This window comes from Cotesia typhae, unplaced genomic scaffold (assembly GCF_013202065.1).
Source record: "Cotesia typhae breed Kobodo isofemale line unplaced genomic scaffold, CoteBio_Ctyphae contig_44, whole genome shotgun sequence".
Taxonomy (NCBI): domain Eukaryota; kingdom Metazoa; phylum Arthropoda; class Insecta; order Hymenoptera; family Braconidae; genus Cotesia; species Cotesia typhae.
The window spans coordinates 5,878,497-5,894,134 of NW_027423753.1; the positions used below are offsets into that span (position 1 = coordinate 5,878,497).

Consider the following 15,638-nt stretch of genomic DNA (forward strand, 5'->3'; position numbering starts at 1 on the left):
AAATATCAATAAATAATTAAATTTCTTTTTAGGTACAAAAATTTATGAAAGTCATAGAAATTTTAATAGAAAGCAATACAAAATAAGATATATAAAGTGACAAGTAATTAATTAATATAATATCTAAAATGATTGAATTAAATAATTGACAATGAGATTCGCTAAATAATATGATTAGCTACCGAGTGATCTCAAGTCGACACAAGTGAAGTACACGACGTGGACATAAGTACGTGCATGTAACACATAGAAGCCCGAAAGTAAGCAGTTGACACGAATTAAAATGTAAGTGACTCAGCAAAGGATTAGACATCGAAGGGAGTCAAGAGATGAAGTATGAGTAGCGGCCTCGGAGGAGAAGGAGGAGGAGGTGGTGGATATACACAACATACTACAAGTAAAGCCAGACTAAGGCTAAGAGGAGGGAATCTTGGATGTCGCTGCTATGCTGCCCATATAGTATTATATCGTGGGTATGTGATGAACGTCGATGTACTTATGCCAGAGCCAGAGACGTGTTACGTCTTTGCGGGAGTCGGGAGTCGGTAGTAAACCAAGGCGACAGACTCGAAACACGAGGCTTCTGCATACTTGCGCCTTTCAACTTCTATTCGATCGCAATATTTTATCCGTACATTTACATTATTGTTTACTAAGTGCCAACAGTATGTGTTCTTAGAATTTTTCGCTTGCGGCAAACAAAGTATTTCCCAATTGTGTCACCAAAATCGCTGAGCAAGTCCTTCAACTTCAGATCGGATATGACAGTTTTTTCTTCACCGCTCTGTAAATATATTTATATTATTATGCTGTTAAATTAAATTACAATAGTTTACACAGTGATAATATTATGAAGCTTTACGTAATAACTGCGCGGTTTATTTACACTTCAAATACGTATCAGATAATACGTTACCTTCCAATGATGATCTATCTCAACTACAGCGGTGTTCAATAATCAAAGTTTATATGAAAGAAGATAAATTGAAGACTATATATCTATATATACATATTTTCTGATGTGATGATGGATTGCTGCGAAGGAGTTTAAGAAGGCGTTGGTCTTACGCCTCTTCATTTCAATAAAACTATTATATTGCTGCTATTTTAATGCCCAGTTAAAAAAAATTAAACACCATTTTATTTATTATTAATAAAATGTTGTCATAATGTCATTTAATACTTAAAAATTTTTTACTACAAACTAAAAAAAAAATCTTTAGTTTCTTCCGGCTGACAGATGACCATTTATAGATAAACTTTTTATCGCACGGTATCCTGTCGACGATTGAAGCATCCTGTGTTATTTTATTAATATACTTGTCTACGAATAAATATATTTAATATTTAATATAAATATAAAAAACTAGAAACATTTGGAAAGAAACTTATACTTGCTAAATAGCAATACAAGTGATGCACTTAATGAGTCGTTGAAAGACAACTATGTATTCATACCAAGCAAGTTGACACTGATGGACATTAGAAACTGATGAGACATTTGTGGATTATTTAACGAGATAAGTTACTGACGTCAAACTTAAAATATGGCTTTCGATGCTGAGCTTGTTGCTATTCTGAACGGTAAATAATATTTATTTTATTTTATTCTATTATTATTGTCATTGTCATTCACATTAGTTATATATTTATGGATTTTAACTTACTTACTTGTATTTTTTTGTCAGATCTTGTTAAATTCCTCGAGCTGCTGTCCAAAGAAATAAACCTGCCGGATACGCTCGAGAATGACAGAAGTAATCTTCTGAGGCGCTCAAAAACAAGCTTGGCATCGGCGGGTCAACGATCCGCCTCGCCGGAGCCTTACCTTGACATGAATGCCGGGAAAGGTAAAGGTCTCTCGCTGGTCAAGAAAGAAGCTAATGGTATCAATGACAACAACAATCATAATCATCATCGTCAGCAGCAACAGCAGCAGCAAGTGACTGAGTACATTGACTCAGATAATCCCCGGGTGTTGAGGTACTCGGTACAGGATTATTATGAAACGTTTCAAGAGTTTACTGCAAAACCTTCGGTGGATGATGAAAAAGACAAGTTGAAGAATATTTATCGAAGCTTCTCTACTGATCAGACACGCAGCAAGTGCCACAAATGTGGACCGTTGTTTCAGAAAGAGGAACGTAGGCTGTTTGGATTTCAGCTCTTTGATCAATTCCGCGAGCTTTGGATTGGTAAGATTGTTTTTAACTGATAAATTTTGTGTCTTTAAAACTAAATTTAAAAATGGCCATGAAAAAAATTGATGAATAAATAAAATATTTTATTTTAATTATTATTATTTCCCGTTCCACACGGAAAGAACAAAATGATACTGGATATCATCCCAGATTATACTCAGTGATATCTGTGGTGAAAAAAATTTTCAGATAGTAACCAGTATAATCCAGATTATACTGGGTGATATCTGGATTATACTCAGTATAATCTGGGATAATATCCTGTGTCATCTTGTTCTTTCCGTGTAGATGCCAGAAGGGCGTATAAAAAAAATTTTTTTTTTTTGGGAACTGACATATTTTTGTATGAAACGTGCAGAAATGCAAAAAAAAATTTTTTTCTCCCAACTAAAAATTTTTTTTGGATTTAAAAAAAAAAAAGGATTTTTATTAAACGCTTTTATGGAATCTTTAACGCGATTTGTTTTTATATTAAAAAATTTTGTTTCGTATTTACATGCCTTTTAGGAATTAAAAACACGATTTGTCTCGATTAGTTAATTAATAATTACTAAAAGTGAGTAATGTATGTATATGCTTTGGGAATTTTAGGCCTCGTGGGAACACACTTACTGCTGTACGCCACCAAGAATGACAAACAACCGAGTGACGTAATTTCAATTCGTGGATACTCTGCACGGGCGGCTACTGACTATATCAAAGATTTCGAACGTAGTAAATCTGCCTTTGAAATATTTTGTCCTGGTGATAGGACGTATAAGTTCATTGCCAGGACCCCTAAGGAAATGGAACAGTGGATCGCGGTAATCTGCCGGGCAGGTGTAAAGAAAGAGAGTGAGACAGATAATGTGGATTCACAACTGTGGCCCGAAGAAGAGTACCAAGATGTTGGCGCTGAAGCAAAGGAAAATGAAGGTATCGAGGAGGTTGAGTTGAGAAAAAAAGAAACAATAGCTGGGGTCAATGGTGACGCAAACCCGCCGCCATTACCTGCACGAATACCGCGGAGACTTCCGTCGCTTCCTCATGAAGATAAAAACAAGTCTGTTGATTTCACGGAGGAGGTTTACTATGAGGACGATATTTATCAGATGGTAGAGGAGTTCAAACAGCCGACTATGTATCAGAATGTTGATAAGGTCAAAATTGCCAAAGATAAAGTTAAATTGCCGGTTATGGAAACTTACGATGACATTGTGGGTAAAAAAGAACAAAAGGTTAAACGGGAAAGTAAAAATTTTAAAGATACTTATGATGATATTCATCATAATCAAATTAAAGAGGAAAGAAGTTCTGTAATGTATGATGATGTCGAGGTTGTTGATAATAAAAATGCCAAAGAATCGCCGAAGAAAAAATCTTTTTTAAATCGCGTGAGGTACAAAAAAGATTCCAAGAAGGAGGAAAGTAAGAAGAAAAAAGTTAAAAATTTACCAAAGAAAGTTCACTCAAGTGTTAAAGAAATAAAACCTGATGATCAAGATACGAAACCAGATATTAAAGATGCGAAACCTGATAGTTGTGATATAAGAGCCGATCTGCAGGAAAATAATCAATTGTTGGAGCTACCTACCTACGATGATGTATCGGATCTTACCAGTGAATTTAATAAAAATACAGTTGATAATAATAATATGGCAGAGTATAATTGTCCACCAGCTCCGAGGCCTATTTATGCAAAACCACCGACGATACCGACTCCAGTAAAGTTTGCCGAAGAACCAGAAGAATTTTACGACGACATTGGCTCGCTGAGAAATGTTATAGAAGAAAAATTTCAAAATAATAATGAAATAGTTGCTCACAATGAGTCATCGCTGTGCGTTAAAGATGAACAGTCAAGAGTTAAGAATTTGTCACAGAGTGAGTTGCGGTCAACGACAAATGCCGTGGACGATGAGTTGGAGCATTACCAAGTACCACGGTCACAGGAGCCAATTGACTCGGGTCAATTAGACGTGACAGCAGCGACCACTACTTTTACGAACGTTACAGACGTTAAAGAAGAACTTTACGATGACATTGCAATACTCGCAGACTTCCGTGCAAGGTCACGTGACTCCGGGTGCTCAAGTTCTTCCTCGGATAAGACTGTTAATAATGTTAGTAAAGCCTGGAATCGTTTTGCCAGTGGTAGAAAACCTAAAGTTCCTAACGAACTGACCACTGCTGAAAAAAATACCAGACGGTCAAGTAGTCAGGAGTTTATTGACACCTGTCTTGATAGCCATGAAGACGAGGGTTTCAAGCTCAATAAATTTCAAAAATTAATCAATAAAATGGAGTCGTCTCTAAATAAAACAACGAAACCTATTTCTTCTATCATCCATAAATCTCATGATGAAAATTAATTTTAACGTAACTATTAAGTAATAATAATAATAATAATAATAATAATCATAATCATAATTAATATATAATATATATAGTGTATATTTTGTAATAATTCTTAATATATGTGTTTGTAATAAAAGTTTTAATTAATTAATTAAATCCTAGGCAGTTAATAATTCATTTTTATTTTTTTATATTATTCAATTTAACCACTCAGTGGCTGTAAGTCTTTTATTCAAATAATTCCTGATTTATTAATGAGCTTTGCCAGGAATTTTTTTAACAATATACCATTAAAAATTCCAACATTCATTTAAAATATTCATCAAATTTCACACTCAGATAATTAACAATTTCATTGTAATATTTAGCTCCTACTAATTTAGATTTGTTAAAAAATATAAACATTTGTTTAAAGATAAAATCTTTTTTAACTATACCCAACTCTTGATAATATTTAATAGGCAATTTCGTTTGAGCTTCTAGATCATTTACAATTATATCCGACAAATCTTTGTTGTAACTTGGTAAAAATATCAGTGTCAAAACAAAGAAGACGCTGAAGATCAAAGTTGCTAAGATCCCCGAGATTAAAATGTTGATAAAGACACTGCAGGTTCCTCGAGTGGTTTTCTTAGGAGAAAAAGTTTCGTGTTCTGGCTCACCGTTGTTTTCTTCAGTGACGATAGCTTCAGTTGCAGAAGATACATTGACGATTTTCTCAGCATTTTTCTTCTTTTTCTTCTTCGCCTCTTTTTTTGCCGGAACATCTGCTACAACTGCCTTTCTGCGTACTTTTTCTTCTTCGATCGACTGCTTTACTTGTGATAAATAACTAACAATATTTTTAGCACAGGCCTGACAATCACTGCTGTTGCTGCAAGGACCAGCTACACTTGCAACAGCTGCTGTCAGTGGATTATCCTTTAGATCCAGCCATTTTAAATTTTTCAACTCCCCTAAACTCAATGGCAATCTACTGATCTAAAATAACATAAAAAAAAAAAATTATTATCTTCAATGATTAATGATTATAATATTGAAATAAATGGACGTGATTTAAAAAATGTAGTTTTTAACTCTTGAAAAATATTAGCTTTTAAAAATTGAAGAACAATTATGTTTAAAATTCTATTTTTTTATCATTTATTTCATGGTCAGACCAAGACATATATTTTTTACACTTATCTTTAATTTTTTAAATCTAGTCGAATATTAGTTTAATTATATAACTAGGAGACAGAAAATTTCAATTATAAATTTTTGAGACAAAATGATAATTTAAATGTTCTTTCCTAATTATACTACTTTTTTTTTTTTTTTTTTTTTTTTTAAATGAATAGTTAAACCATTAATACTATTGATAACGTTTAAATTTATTTACATCCATTTAATAAATTTATAATTTTCTTTTCTTTAAATTAAACAAAAAAAAAAAACTTTTTTCGTGTATAATTTTTCATGAAGGCAAAATGTAATTATATCTAGTTTTTTAATTGCAACTAGCAACCTTGCAGTCACTATGTAACTGCTGAGACTCGTGAACTATAAATAAATAAAATTTTGCTCTATTAAATAATGACTATTGTTCAAAATTGCACTGTAATTTTTTAACTATTGACGTTTTTAAAGGTATAAGCTCATCCCGATGATACACTCATCATGAGCTTCCATTTGAGTACCCACATGCATTTTTGATATATTTTTTATATATACATATATATAATATATATAAATATATGAAAAAATGATGTGGGTACTTAAATGAAAGATCTTGATGAGCGTAACATCGGGATGAGCTTATATCTTTAAAAATGTCAATAGAAAAGGCATATCTCCAGGTTAAGTAAGACTTTTCCAATGACACCAAATTTAACATGATACTGAAATTGAGAGACATCTGATCATTTTTACAATTTTTTTAACAAACAAATTTTAGCAAGAAAATTTTATTGAAAAATTTTATCTTTAGAAGCTCTGAAAAATTATAGATGATATTTTTATGAATAATTTTCTATGCTTAGTTTATTTTTCAAGCAAAATCAAAAAATTGTCAGGTGTCTGCTAACTTCAGCCTCATAATTTAACCATAAAAACCTATTTTATAATATAAATACACTGGCCACAAAATTTTGCTTATTCTCTTAACAATATAGATAACATTCCAAAATTTTATTTTTATCTAAACAATGTATTATTAATAAAAAAAAAATATACATATTAAAGATATTTAAAATTATGGACATAATTTTAAATATCTTTAATATGTATATTTTTTTTTATGGACATAATTTTAAATAATTACATTCAATAATATATAAAGTGTAATAGAAACTCACTAATCAGTTCTGTGAAATTTGGAGCATAGTTAAGATGAAATTACATCGTACGTGATATTTTTTTTAATAAAAAAAAAATTATGAGAGTTAAAAATTTTTGTTCAATTTTACACGTCCAATTTTTAAATAATTAAATAAATAAATAAATACCTGATTACTATAAAGGTCTAAATGCCGCAACTGTCTCATCTCTCCAATATTTTCAGGTATCTCAGTCAACATATTTTTACTTAAATCAAGTTTTATTATATTTGTGAGACTAACTATAGTGTTCTAAAAAATTTATAAACAAATTAATCAATTATTAACAACAAAAATAATAACAAAAAATAAATACTTACAGGAATTGAAACTAGCGAATTGTTCGACAAATCCAAGCATGTTGCTTTTTTGATAGGAGCCTAAAAAATAATGAGAATCAATTTAACAGATAATAATTTATTTTTAAAAATTTTTTAACAAATAAATTATGGTAAAAAAATAACAACAAAAAATTGACATCTAGAAAATTAAAAAAGTAAAATATGCAATTTTTCAGAATTAATTTTTCGGAGCAAATTTATTTAATAAAAAAAATAAAACAATTATAATAGTGACAGCTAACTTTAATGTCATAAAAAATAAAATCATTGATCATTATTAATAATTTATGACAAAAATAATTCAACAATTAAAATATAAATACTTACAATTTCACGTATTGGCACTTCTTGCAGATCACAATAACTTAAATCCAGAGTATCATCTTCTAATTTATCTTTAACTTTTATTTTGTTAGTCATTTTGGCTATTTGTTTAAATATGTACAATTATTTATAACAAAAATTAAAACAGTTTATTTATTAAATATATGACTGTGTATGTTTGTAAAGCACAGTAAAATAAAATTTACCGGTACTTAACCTAGTGCACACGTAAGCAAAAGATGACAGTTAATTTTTTAATAAACTGGCCATCAGATGACAGCACTTCTGTCAAAATAAATGAAAAGGAGTAATTGTTTCTGTAATAGTGTATAGAAAAACTCCAATACAAGTATATAAAATAAAATAGTTGACAGTTTAACTCGATTTTTCTTTAAACATTACAAGTTACAGTAGATTCTCGGTAAGAAGTTAATTATTTTAGAGTTAAAAGAAAAAAATCATTAATATGCCCCTGTTTTTTTTCCAGATAACCGTATCACTGTGATTGGAGCTGGTATTTGAGATAACAGCTATAACAATACAAAAGACTGAGTAATTAATTTTTAATTTATCGCTGGTCTCTCATTACAATTTAAAATTAAACAGAATATTTTCAATTGAGGCGTACAAGCAACAATGGCACCGACAATCCCAAAGGCTTTGGCTAAACTTTATGGGTAATTTATTTACAATTATAATTTTATTGAATAAAAATAAATTTCAAAACTCTATTCTAAAAATATTCATAACACTGAAGTTGATAGATATTAAAAAATTTTTTAGAATTTTATAGTAATTAAATTATTAAAAAAAAAAATTTAATTAAAAAGTTTCACATGTGAAAATTTTTAGAAGCATTTTTTTATTGTAATTAATTTATAATACTAAAGTTAGCTGTCAGCTGTTAATTTTAAAAATTTTTATAACTAATTAATTACAATAAAAAAATGCTTCTAAAAATTTTCACTTGTAATTTTTATTAATTTTCACATGTGAAACTTTTTAATAAAATTTTTTTTTAATAATTTTATTGCTATAAAATTCCAAAAAATTTTTTAACATCTGCCAACTATAGTGTTGTATTAATTTGTTAAAAAATTTTTTTAAATTGACAGCTGACCGCTAACTTCAGCATCATAAATATCTTGTTTTATTTAAACAATAAATTAAAATTTTAATTTTTTATCAGGTACATCGACGAGCATAAGAAAGAGTACGTTGATACATTGAGAGAAGCTGTGGCCATAAAATCCGTGTCATCATGGCCGGACTCTCGAAGCGAGTGTGTCAAGATGATGGAGTGGATGGAGAAGAAGATGAAAGCTCTAGGAGCTAGCACTGAGTTGGCAGATATCGGTATGGAAAAATTGCATGACGGAAGAGAAATTCCATTACCGCCAATTTTGGTCGGTAGTCTTGGAAATGATCGTAGCAAGAAGACCGTTCTTATTTATGGACATCTTGATGTTCAGCCTGCGTTAGTTGAGGACGGATGGGATACCGAGCCGTTTACTTTGGTTGAGAAAGACAATAAGTTATTCGGGCGAGGCAGTACTGATGACAAAGGCCCAGTTTTGTGCTGGTTACACGCATTGCAAGCGTACAAAGCTATCGGGGAAGAAATTCCGGTTAATATAAAGGTAAAACACCTTTATATTATTATAAATTACTTAGAAAGAGATAAGAAATCATAAATTTTTGTAAATATCAATTAACAAAAGAAAAATTATGAATAATGATAATGTTTTGCAGTTTGTCTTTGAAGGAATGGAAGAGAATGGTAGCGAAGGCTTAGATGAATTTTTATGGTCACGTAAGGAATCTTTCCTCAGTGACATTGATTACGTATGTATTTCTGATAATTACTGGCTTGGTACAACGAAACCTTGTATCACATACGGCTTGCGTGGACTCGCTTACTTCAATCTAGAAGTGAGCTGTGCTAAAAGTGATTTGCACAGCGGAACATTCGGTGGAACAGTCCACGAAGCAATGTCTGATTTGATTTTCTTGCTAAATTCTCTCGTTGATGTAAACGGACGTATTCTTATCGACGGAATTTACGACCAGGTTGATAAGATTACTGATGCCGAGCTCAAGAGCTATCAGGACATTGAATTTGATGTCGATGAGTTCCGAAGTACCGTTGGAACAAAAAAACTCGCTCATAATGAAGATAAGGTAATTTCACATAATTTTTAAGTAGATTTCATAAAATCTATCTATTGCATTGGCCCTTGTGTCAAAATTTACATAGAATTTAGCTACTATATTAATTATTTAGTCGAGTAAGGCTTAAAAATGACATTGATTTGAAAGATTATATATATATATATATATTTATGTAATATAACGCGCGCCTTGTAGACACGATAACTCCCACAATTCCTAATGAATCTTTATGAAACTTGGTAGACTTATTCTACAGACAATTAGCTTGAATGAGTTCAAGAATGAGCTAAATCGATCAATTGTTTAGAAATGGCAGCCATTTGAAATTTTCGAAAATCTAAAAAATCACGTGTTTGGTGACTTTATTAGGGAATAACTTTTTATTGAGAAATTAGAGCTCGTTTCTCTGCATTTCATTTCAAAGCTTATGAAATTCTCTTTAATTTCACCTATAATTAATTTACTTTTAAATAATTACAACAAAAATGTAAGAAGCTGAATTACATCTAAATCAGTTTCAAACAAGCACATTATATAACGTGGTTTGTGTACACGATAACTCAAATAATTTCTCACTTAAGTTAAAAGTCTCTGAATTAGAAAGTTAAAATGGTTTATTCTTTATAATTTTCAATATTGTATCAATAACTAAAACCATATACTTTTCTCATAGACTTGAGGGATAATAATTATCTATAATATTGTTATTAATATCATGGATTATATCGCGTTCCAGATGCCGTAAGGGCGTATAAAAATTTTTTTTCGGGAATCAACGTAGTTATGTCCGAAATGTGGAGAAATGCTAAAAAAAATTTTAAACGTCCTCATGGCTCCCGGGACCCACCTCGGATGCCATAAGGGCCTATATTAAAAATTCTGTTTTTTTTTTTTAAGTCCAAAAAAATTTTTAGCTTGAAGAAAAATTTTTTTTTGCATTTCTGCGCGTTTAATATAAAAATATGTCAGTTCCCAAAAAAAAAATTTTTTTTATACGTCCTTATGGCATCCGAGGTAGGTCCCGGGAAATCTACCTTCCATCTTGGCGAATGCCGAATGGCCTTTTATTTTCATTACTTACGTAATTTTTCTAATTGTGTCGATATCGACAGATACAATTGTTGATGTATCGCTGGCGCTACCCAACTCTCTCAATCCACGGAATTGAGGGTGCTTTCAGCGAACCAGGAGCCAAGACCGTCATCCCGAGGAAAGTTATCGGCAAATTCTCATTGAGAATTGTGCCTAGTATGACTCCCGATGAGGTTACTACGAAGGTTAAGGCTCACTTGGAGAAAATTTGGGCTACCCGAGGCAGTCCCAATGTTATGAACATCCACATGGGTCACGGTGGTAAACCTTGGACAGAGAATCCCGATCATCCCCATTACGTAGCGGCCCGTACTGCCACCAAATATGTGTATGGAGTTGATCCAGATCTATCTCGCGAGGGTGGATCGATACCTGTGACTCTTACATTCCAAGAAGTTACCGGTAAAAATGTTTTACTCCTGCCAGTCGGCTGTGGGGATGATGGCGCTCATTCCCAAAATGAAAAGCTCAATATTCGTAATTACATCGAAGGGGTAAGCTTTGTTAATTTCTTCTCTAAATAATTAACTAGATAAATTAATTAATTTATTTATTGAATTTTGTGTTAATTTTCAGACCAAGCTTCTGGGATCTTACTTGTACGAAGTCTCCCGAGTTTAATCAATTTATAATTTTATATTTTATAAAAATATTAATTACGGTGTTAATGGTAGAATCAGGGTAAATCTCGCTGACTGATTACTTAGTTTACTTTTTATTAACTTTGTTAATAATTATGGTATAAATATAAAAAATAAATTGATAACTTTGATTAATCACCACAGTATTTTTATAACCCAAGCTGGCTGGCCTCTGTGAGCCGCTAGTGGTAGGTAAATTTTTATATTATCTCCCATTCGTTCCCACTAGAAAAAAATAATGGGCAATTATTTAATGGATAATCTCAAATTTCTATAAAAAAAATAACTTAAATACCTTAAAAGATCCTTCGTAGCCGATAATAGAGAGATTAGAGGCAGAATGAACAGCTAAAGGCAGCAAATCATTTGCAGGCCAGGTCAAAACAATCGCATATATAGTTCTTGTATTCCCCGAGTTACCTTGAGTGTACCAGACATCTTTACTCAGGGTATCATTTTGAATAGCAAAAGGCCGAGTATAATAAATTGCTTCTCCATTTATTTTTAGCCATTGACCTGGCAAATAAATCCCAGTAATTATTTATCCTTTGGATTAAGCGAACAATTACTTTACCCATTTCTCTAAGCCGTTCTTCATAAATTGGAGGAATAATCCCGTCTTTCGTTGGCCCAACGTTCATTAATAAATTACCACCGCAACTTACGGTAATTACTAGTTCTTTAATTAACTCTTCTGTTGTTAAATATTCATTCAAAGCGGCATTGCGACGGAAGCCCCACGATTTTTTGTCAATTGTCATTGCATTTTCCCACTTATGTTTCTGTAGAACTCCTAAATAATTGCAAAATAAAAGTTAATCATCTATAAGCAAAAGTAAAACTTTGAATAATAATACAACCTGGATTGTATCTGTCAGTACAAGTATAAAAGTCGCCGTGATGGCAAAGCGTATCATGCCCCCAGCGGTCATTGACTACAACCGTATCTTTAACTGGACTTTGGTTGAACAACCAAGCTAAAAATTCTTTGGACTTCCAGTAAGTATCCGGAGCTTCCCATTCACCGTCAGACCAAAGTACTTCTGGCTGATAAGTATTTACGAGCTCTATCATCTCGGGGATTATTTTGTACTTGACAAACTCGCTGGTGAAGAAGTTTGACTTCTTGTCTGACTCCCACATGGGATTGAACCACTCGTATAAAGAGTGATACAGTCCAAATTTTATTGTAGTTTTTCTTATTGCATTGGCAAGTTCACCTAGAATCGATGTAATAATATAATTATTGATAATTACTATAATTATTACTAGCAACCCTGCAGTCACTATATAACTGCCGTGGCTAGTGAACTATGCATCAATAATATTTTACTTTATTAAATAATGACTTTTCTTAAATTGCACTGTCATTTTTTAGCTATTGACGGTTTTAAAAATATAAACTCATCCCGATGTTACATTCATCAAGAGCTTTCATTTGAGTATTCACAGGCATTTTGATATATTTTTCATGTATACATATATCGCGTTACAGATGCCATAAGGGCGTATATTAAAAATTCTATAATTTTTTTTGAGTCCAAAAAAAATTTTTAGTTAAAAAAAATTTTTTCTTTTGTCTTTCTGCAAGTTTCATACAAACGTACGTTGATTCTCGGAAAAAAAATTTTTTTTTGGAAACCAACGTATTTTTTCATGAAATGTGCGAAAATGCAAAAAAAAATTTTCTTCAAACTAAAAATATTTTTGGACTTCGAAAAAAAAAAATAGAATTTTTATTATACGCCCTTATGGCATCCGAGGTGGGTCCCGGGAGCCATAAGGGCGTATAAATTTTTTTTTTTGCATTTCTGCACATTTCGGACAATAATACGGCGATTCCTGAAAAAAAATTTTTTATACACTCTTATGGCTTTTTACCGGGACTATTGTGGTATACTCCCTTATGGCATCTGGAACGCAATATATAATACATATAAATATATGAAAAATTGATGTAGGTACTTAAATGAAAGGACTTGATGAGTGCAACATCGGGATGAGCTTATATCTTTAAAAATGTCAATAATTCACAAGATACAAGGTCATTTCTTAATTATTTTTTTAGAGATAGAGAATTTTCGAATGCAACTTAAATACTTATTATCATAAATTGACTATTTGTGAAAATGATATGAAACCTTGAAAAGGCACAACTTCAGGTCAAGACTTTTCCAACGATACCAAATTTAACCATAAAAACCCATTTTATCATATAAATACATTGGCCACAAAATTTTGCTTATTCTCTTAATAATATAGATTAACCAAAATACCTATCAAATCTCTATGAGGCCCAACGTCCTTAGCGTTCCAGCTGAAAGAGTACTTGGAGGGCCATAAAGTATATCCTTCATGATGTTTGCTGGTCAATACTACATACTTAGCACCCGCTGCAGCAAATAACTCTGTCCATTGAGTTGCATTGAAGAAATCGGCAGTGAAATCTCGAGCAAAATCTTGATAAGAATAATTCGGTGGGTAGCGCTGTTTCATAAAATCGGTTATTTTGCCGGTACCGTTTTCTTCTGTAATTAAAAAATTACCATGACATTAAAGTTAGCTGTCACTTGACAATTTTTTAATTTTTTTTAACAAAAAAATTTGTTCGAAAAAATTATTTTTAAAAAATTGCATTTTTAATTTATTAAAATTTCTACAAGTCCATTTTTTTAGTAATTTTTTTTTTTTGCTATAATTTATTTGTTAAAAAAAATTATGAAGTGACAGCTAAATTTAATGACATAAAATTATCATCAATAATCGGTAAAGTATTTTTCACGACTTTGATTTATTCATTACCTTTCCAGTTCTTCCAAAACCATTCAGAGCTGAAACTCGGAACGCTGAATACTCCCCAGTGGATGAAAATTCCAAATTTTGCATCGTCGTACCATTTAGGTAACTTACGGCTATCCAAGCTGTCCCATGTTGGTTGAAAAGGAGGTTCTTTGCAGGAGTGACAGATCACATTGTTCTGTTCTAATGAGTCTAAGTTATTGACAGTGAAATATCCATTGCATCGTACAGTGATGTAAAGACAAATTAACAGCAATGATAATTTATTAATAATTATCATTTTTGATGTTTTTTAAAGAATGAAACCACCAGGATTGATCAGACAAGATTTACTGATCATTAATAATTAAATTTAACAGTAGAACTTTTAATTTAATTTAATTTATCTTACATATTAATTTATCTTATCGGTTAAAATAACAGTTTGCTGCGATAAATATTGATTAATAATTATAGTAGATAACAAAAAAAAATATCGGGTATATACTTTGATATCTTTTGCGGGGATTAAATAATTAATACACAATTAACATTTCTAATTACATAGTAATCTCATTATGAGTAATGTCGGTGAAAAATGAAAAAGTATTTGTCGTTTATGAGACATAAACAAACAACAGCGCAGTTAGCGGCTCGAAAACAAAATGACAATTCACGCGGGAATAGTGGGTGTCAAAGATTGCGCATGCGTCTGTGCAGCTGGTCATGTCTTTTTTTGATAATTTACTTGTTATGTATTTCGACAAGCGGCACATGTTTTTTGTAGGATTGATAAGGTAAGTTACTCTGTTTAACTTTTAGTGAATTGCAAAAATTTCTATAAAATCAATAAATCGAAGTACATTTTAAATGTTGACTTGAATAGGTTGCTATGAGAGTGTTAATAGTTCGGAATGTTTAAATTGTTAACAATTAATTTTGAAAAAATTTAACCTAAGAAGATGATATCTTTGCAATAACAAATAGTTAATGACACTGAACTTAACATGACATTAAAGTTAGCAGTCACTTAACCATTTTTTAATTTTTTTTTTAAAATAGATTTTTTCCAAAAACATTTTAAAAAAATTACATTTTTTTTTTGTTAAAATTTCTACATGTCAATTTTTTTTCTACTTCTTTTTTGTAATAATTTATTTGCTTAAAAAATTCTTAATATTATCAAATATCTGCTAAATTTATTTTCATGAACTTAACAGATATCGTGACACTGAAGTTGACAGATATTAATAATTTTTTTAGAATTTAATAAAAAAATGAAATTAAAAAATTTTACATGTAAAAATTAATAAAAATTACAAGTGACAATTTATAACAATTAAATTACAATGAAAAAAATTTAGCAAAAAAAAATCCACATGTGGAAATTTAAAA

At 30.9% G+C, this 15,638-nt stretch overlaps 4 protein-coding genes across 5 annotated transcripts; 2 read left to right on the top strand and 2 right to left on the bottom strand.

Annotated features, from left to right (window-relative positions):
* Positions 1-776: 776 nt before the first annotated feature.
* LOC141528505 (uncharacterized) lies at positions 777-4,694 on the top strand. Its single transcript, XM_074244579.1, has 3 exons — positions 777-1,584; positions 1,689-2,195; positions 2,793-4,694. Exons 1-3 carry the CDS (start codon positions 1,548-1,550, stop codon positions 4,550-4,552), a joined length of 2,304 nt encoding a protein of 767 aa, XP_074100680.1. The 5' UTR covers positions 777-1,547; the 3' UTR covers positions 4,553-4,694.
* LOC141528508 (leucine-rich repeat-containing protein 59) lies at positions 4,611-7,798 on the bottom strand. The gene is made up of 4 exons (XM_074244584.1): positions 7,564-7,798; positions 7,216-7,275; positions 7,025-7,147; positions 4,611-5,519 (listed from the first exon to the last, which is right to left on the bottom strand). The coding sequence occupies exons 1-4, from the start codon at positions 7,654-7,656 to the stop codon at positions 4,845-4,847; spliced, it is 951 nt and encodes a 316-aa protein (XP_074100685.1). The 5' UTR covers positions 7,657-7,798; the 3' UTR covers positions 4,611-4,844.
* Positions 7,799-7,852: 54 nt separating this feature from the next.
* On the top strand, positions 7,853-11,600 carry Cndp2 (Cytosolic non-specific dipeptidase 2). Of its 2 annotated transcripts, XM_074244582.1 has the most exons (7): positions 7,853-7,981; positions 8,048-8,112; positions 8,183-8,237; positions 8,750-9,200; positions 9,313-9,741; positions 10,845-11,318; positions 11,401-11,600. In XM_074244582.1, exons 3-7 carry the CDS (start codon positions 8,197-8,199, stop codon positions 11,443-11,445), a joined length of 1,440 nt encoding a protein of 479 aa, XP_074100683.1. In that variant the 5' UTR covers positions 7,853-7,981; positions 8,048-8,112; positions 8,183-8,196; the 3' UTR covers positions 11,446-11,600. The 2 variants fall into 2 exon arrangements, with proteins under 2 accessions (XP_074100683.1, XP_074100682.1); XM_074244581.1 differs by having other exon boundaries at positions 8,048-8,237.
* Fuca (alpha-L-fucosidase) lies at positions 11,517-14,869 on the bottom strand. The gene is made up of 6 exons (XM_074244583.1): positions 14,268-14,869; positions 13,742-13,993; positions 12,326-12,685; positions 12,040-12,258; positions 11,761-11,981; positions 11,517-11,690 (listed from the first exon to the last, which is right to left on the bottom strand). Exons 1-6 carry the CDS (start codon positions 14,542-14,544, stop codon positions 11,601-11,603), a joined length of 1,419 nt encoding a protein of 472 aa, XP_074100684.1. The 5' UTR covers positions 14,545-14,869; the 3' UTR covers positions 11,517-11,600.
* Between the last annotated feature and the right edge of the window lie 769 nt (positions 14,870-15,638).

Coding starts and splice junctions, on each gene's coding strand:
- LOC141528505 (XM_074244579.1), top strand. CDS start 1,548: ATGGCTTTCGATGCTGAGCTTGTTGCTATTCTGAACG. Junction 1,585..1,688: donor GCTTGTTGCTATTCTGAACG/GTAAATAATATT, acceptor TTTTTTTGTCAG/ATCTTGTTAAATTCCTCGAG. Junction 2,196..2,792: donor ATTCCGCGAGCTTTGGATTG/GTAAGATTGTTT, acceptor TGGGAATTTTAG/GCCTCGTGGGAACACACTTA.
- LOC141528508 (XM_074244584.1), bottom strand. CDS start 7,656: ATGACTAACAAAATAAAAGTTAAAGATAAATTAGAAGATGATACTCTG. Junction 7,148..7,215: donor ATTCGCTAGTTTCAATTCCT/GTAAGTATTTAT, acceptor TAAATTTTTTAG/AACACTATAGTTAGTCTCAC. Junction 5,520..7,024: donor TAGACCTTTATAGTAATCAG/GTATTTATTTAT, acceptor ATGTTATTTTAG/ATCAGTAGATTGCCATTGAG.
- Cndp2 (XM_074244581.1), top strand. CDS start 8,197: ATGGCACCGACAATCCCAAAGGCTTTGGCTAAACTTTATGG. Junction 9,742..10,844: donor TCGCTCATAATGAAGATAAG/GTAATTTCACAT, acceptor CGATATCGACAG/ATACAATTGTTGATGTATCG. Junction 11,319..11,400: donor TTCGTAATTACATCGAAGGG/GTAAGCTTTGTT, acceptor GTTAATTTTCAG/ACCAAGCTTCTGGGATCTTA.
- Fuca (XM_074244583.1), bottom strand. CDS start 14,544: ATGATAATTATTAATAAATTATCATTGCTGTTAATTTGTCTTTACATC. Junction 12,259..12,325: donor TACTGACAGATACAATCCAG/GTTGTATTATTA, acceptor GCAATTATTTAG/GAGTTCTACAGAAACATAAG. Junction 11,982..12,039: donor AGAACGGCTTAGAGAAATGG/GTAAAGTAATTG, acceptor TTTATTTGCCAG/GTCAATGGCTAAAAATAAAT.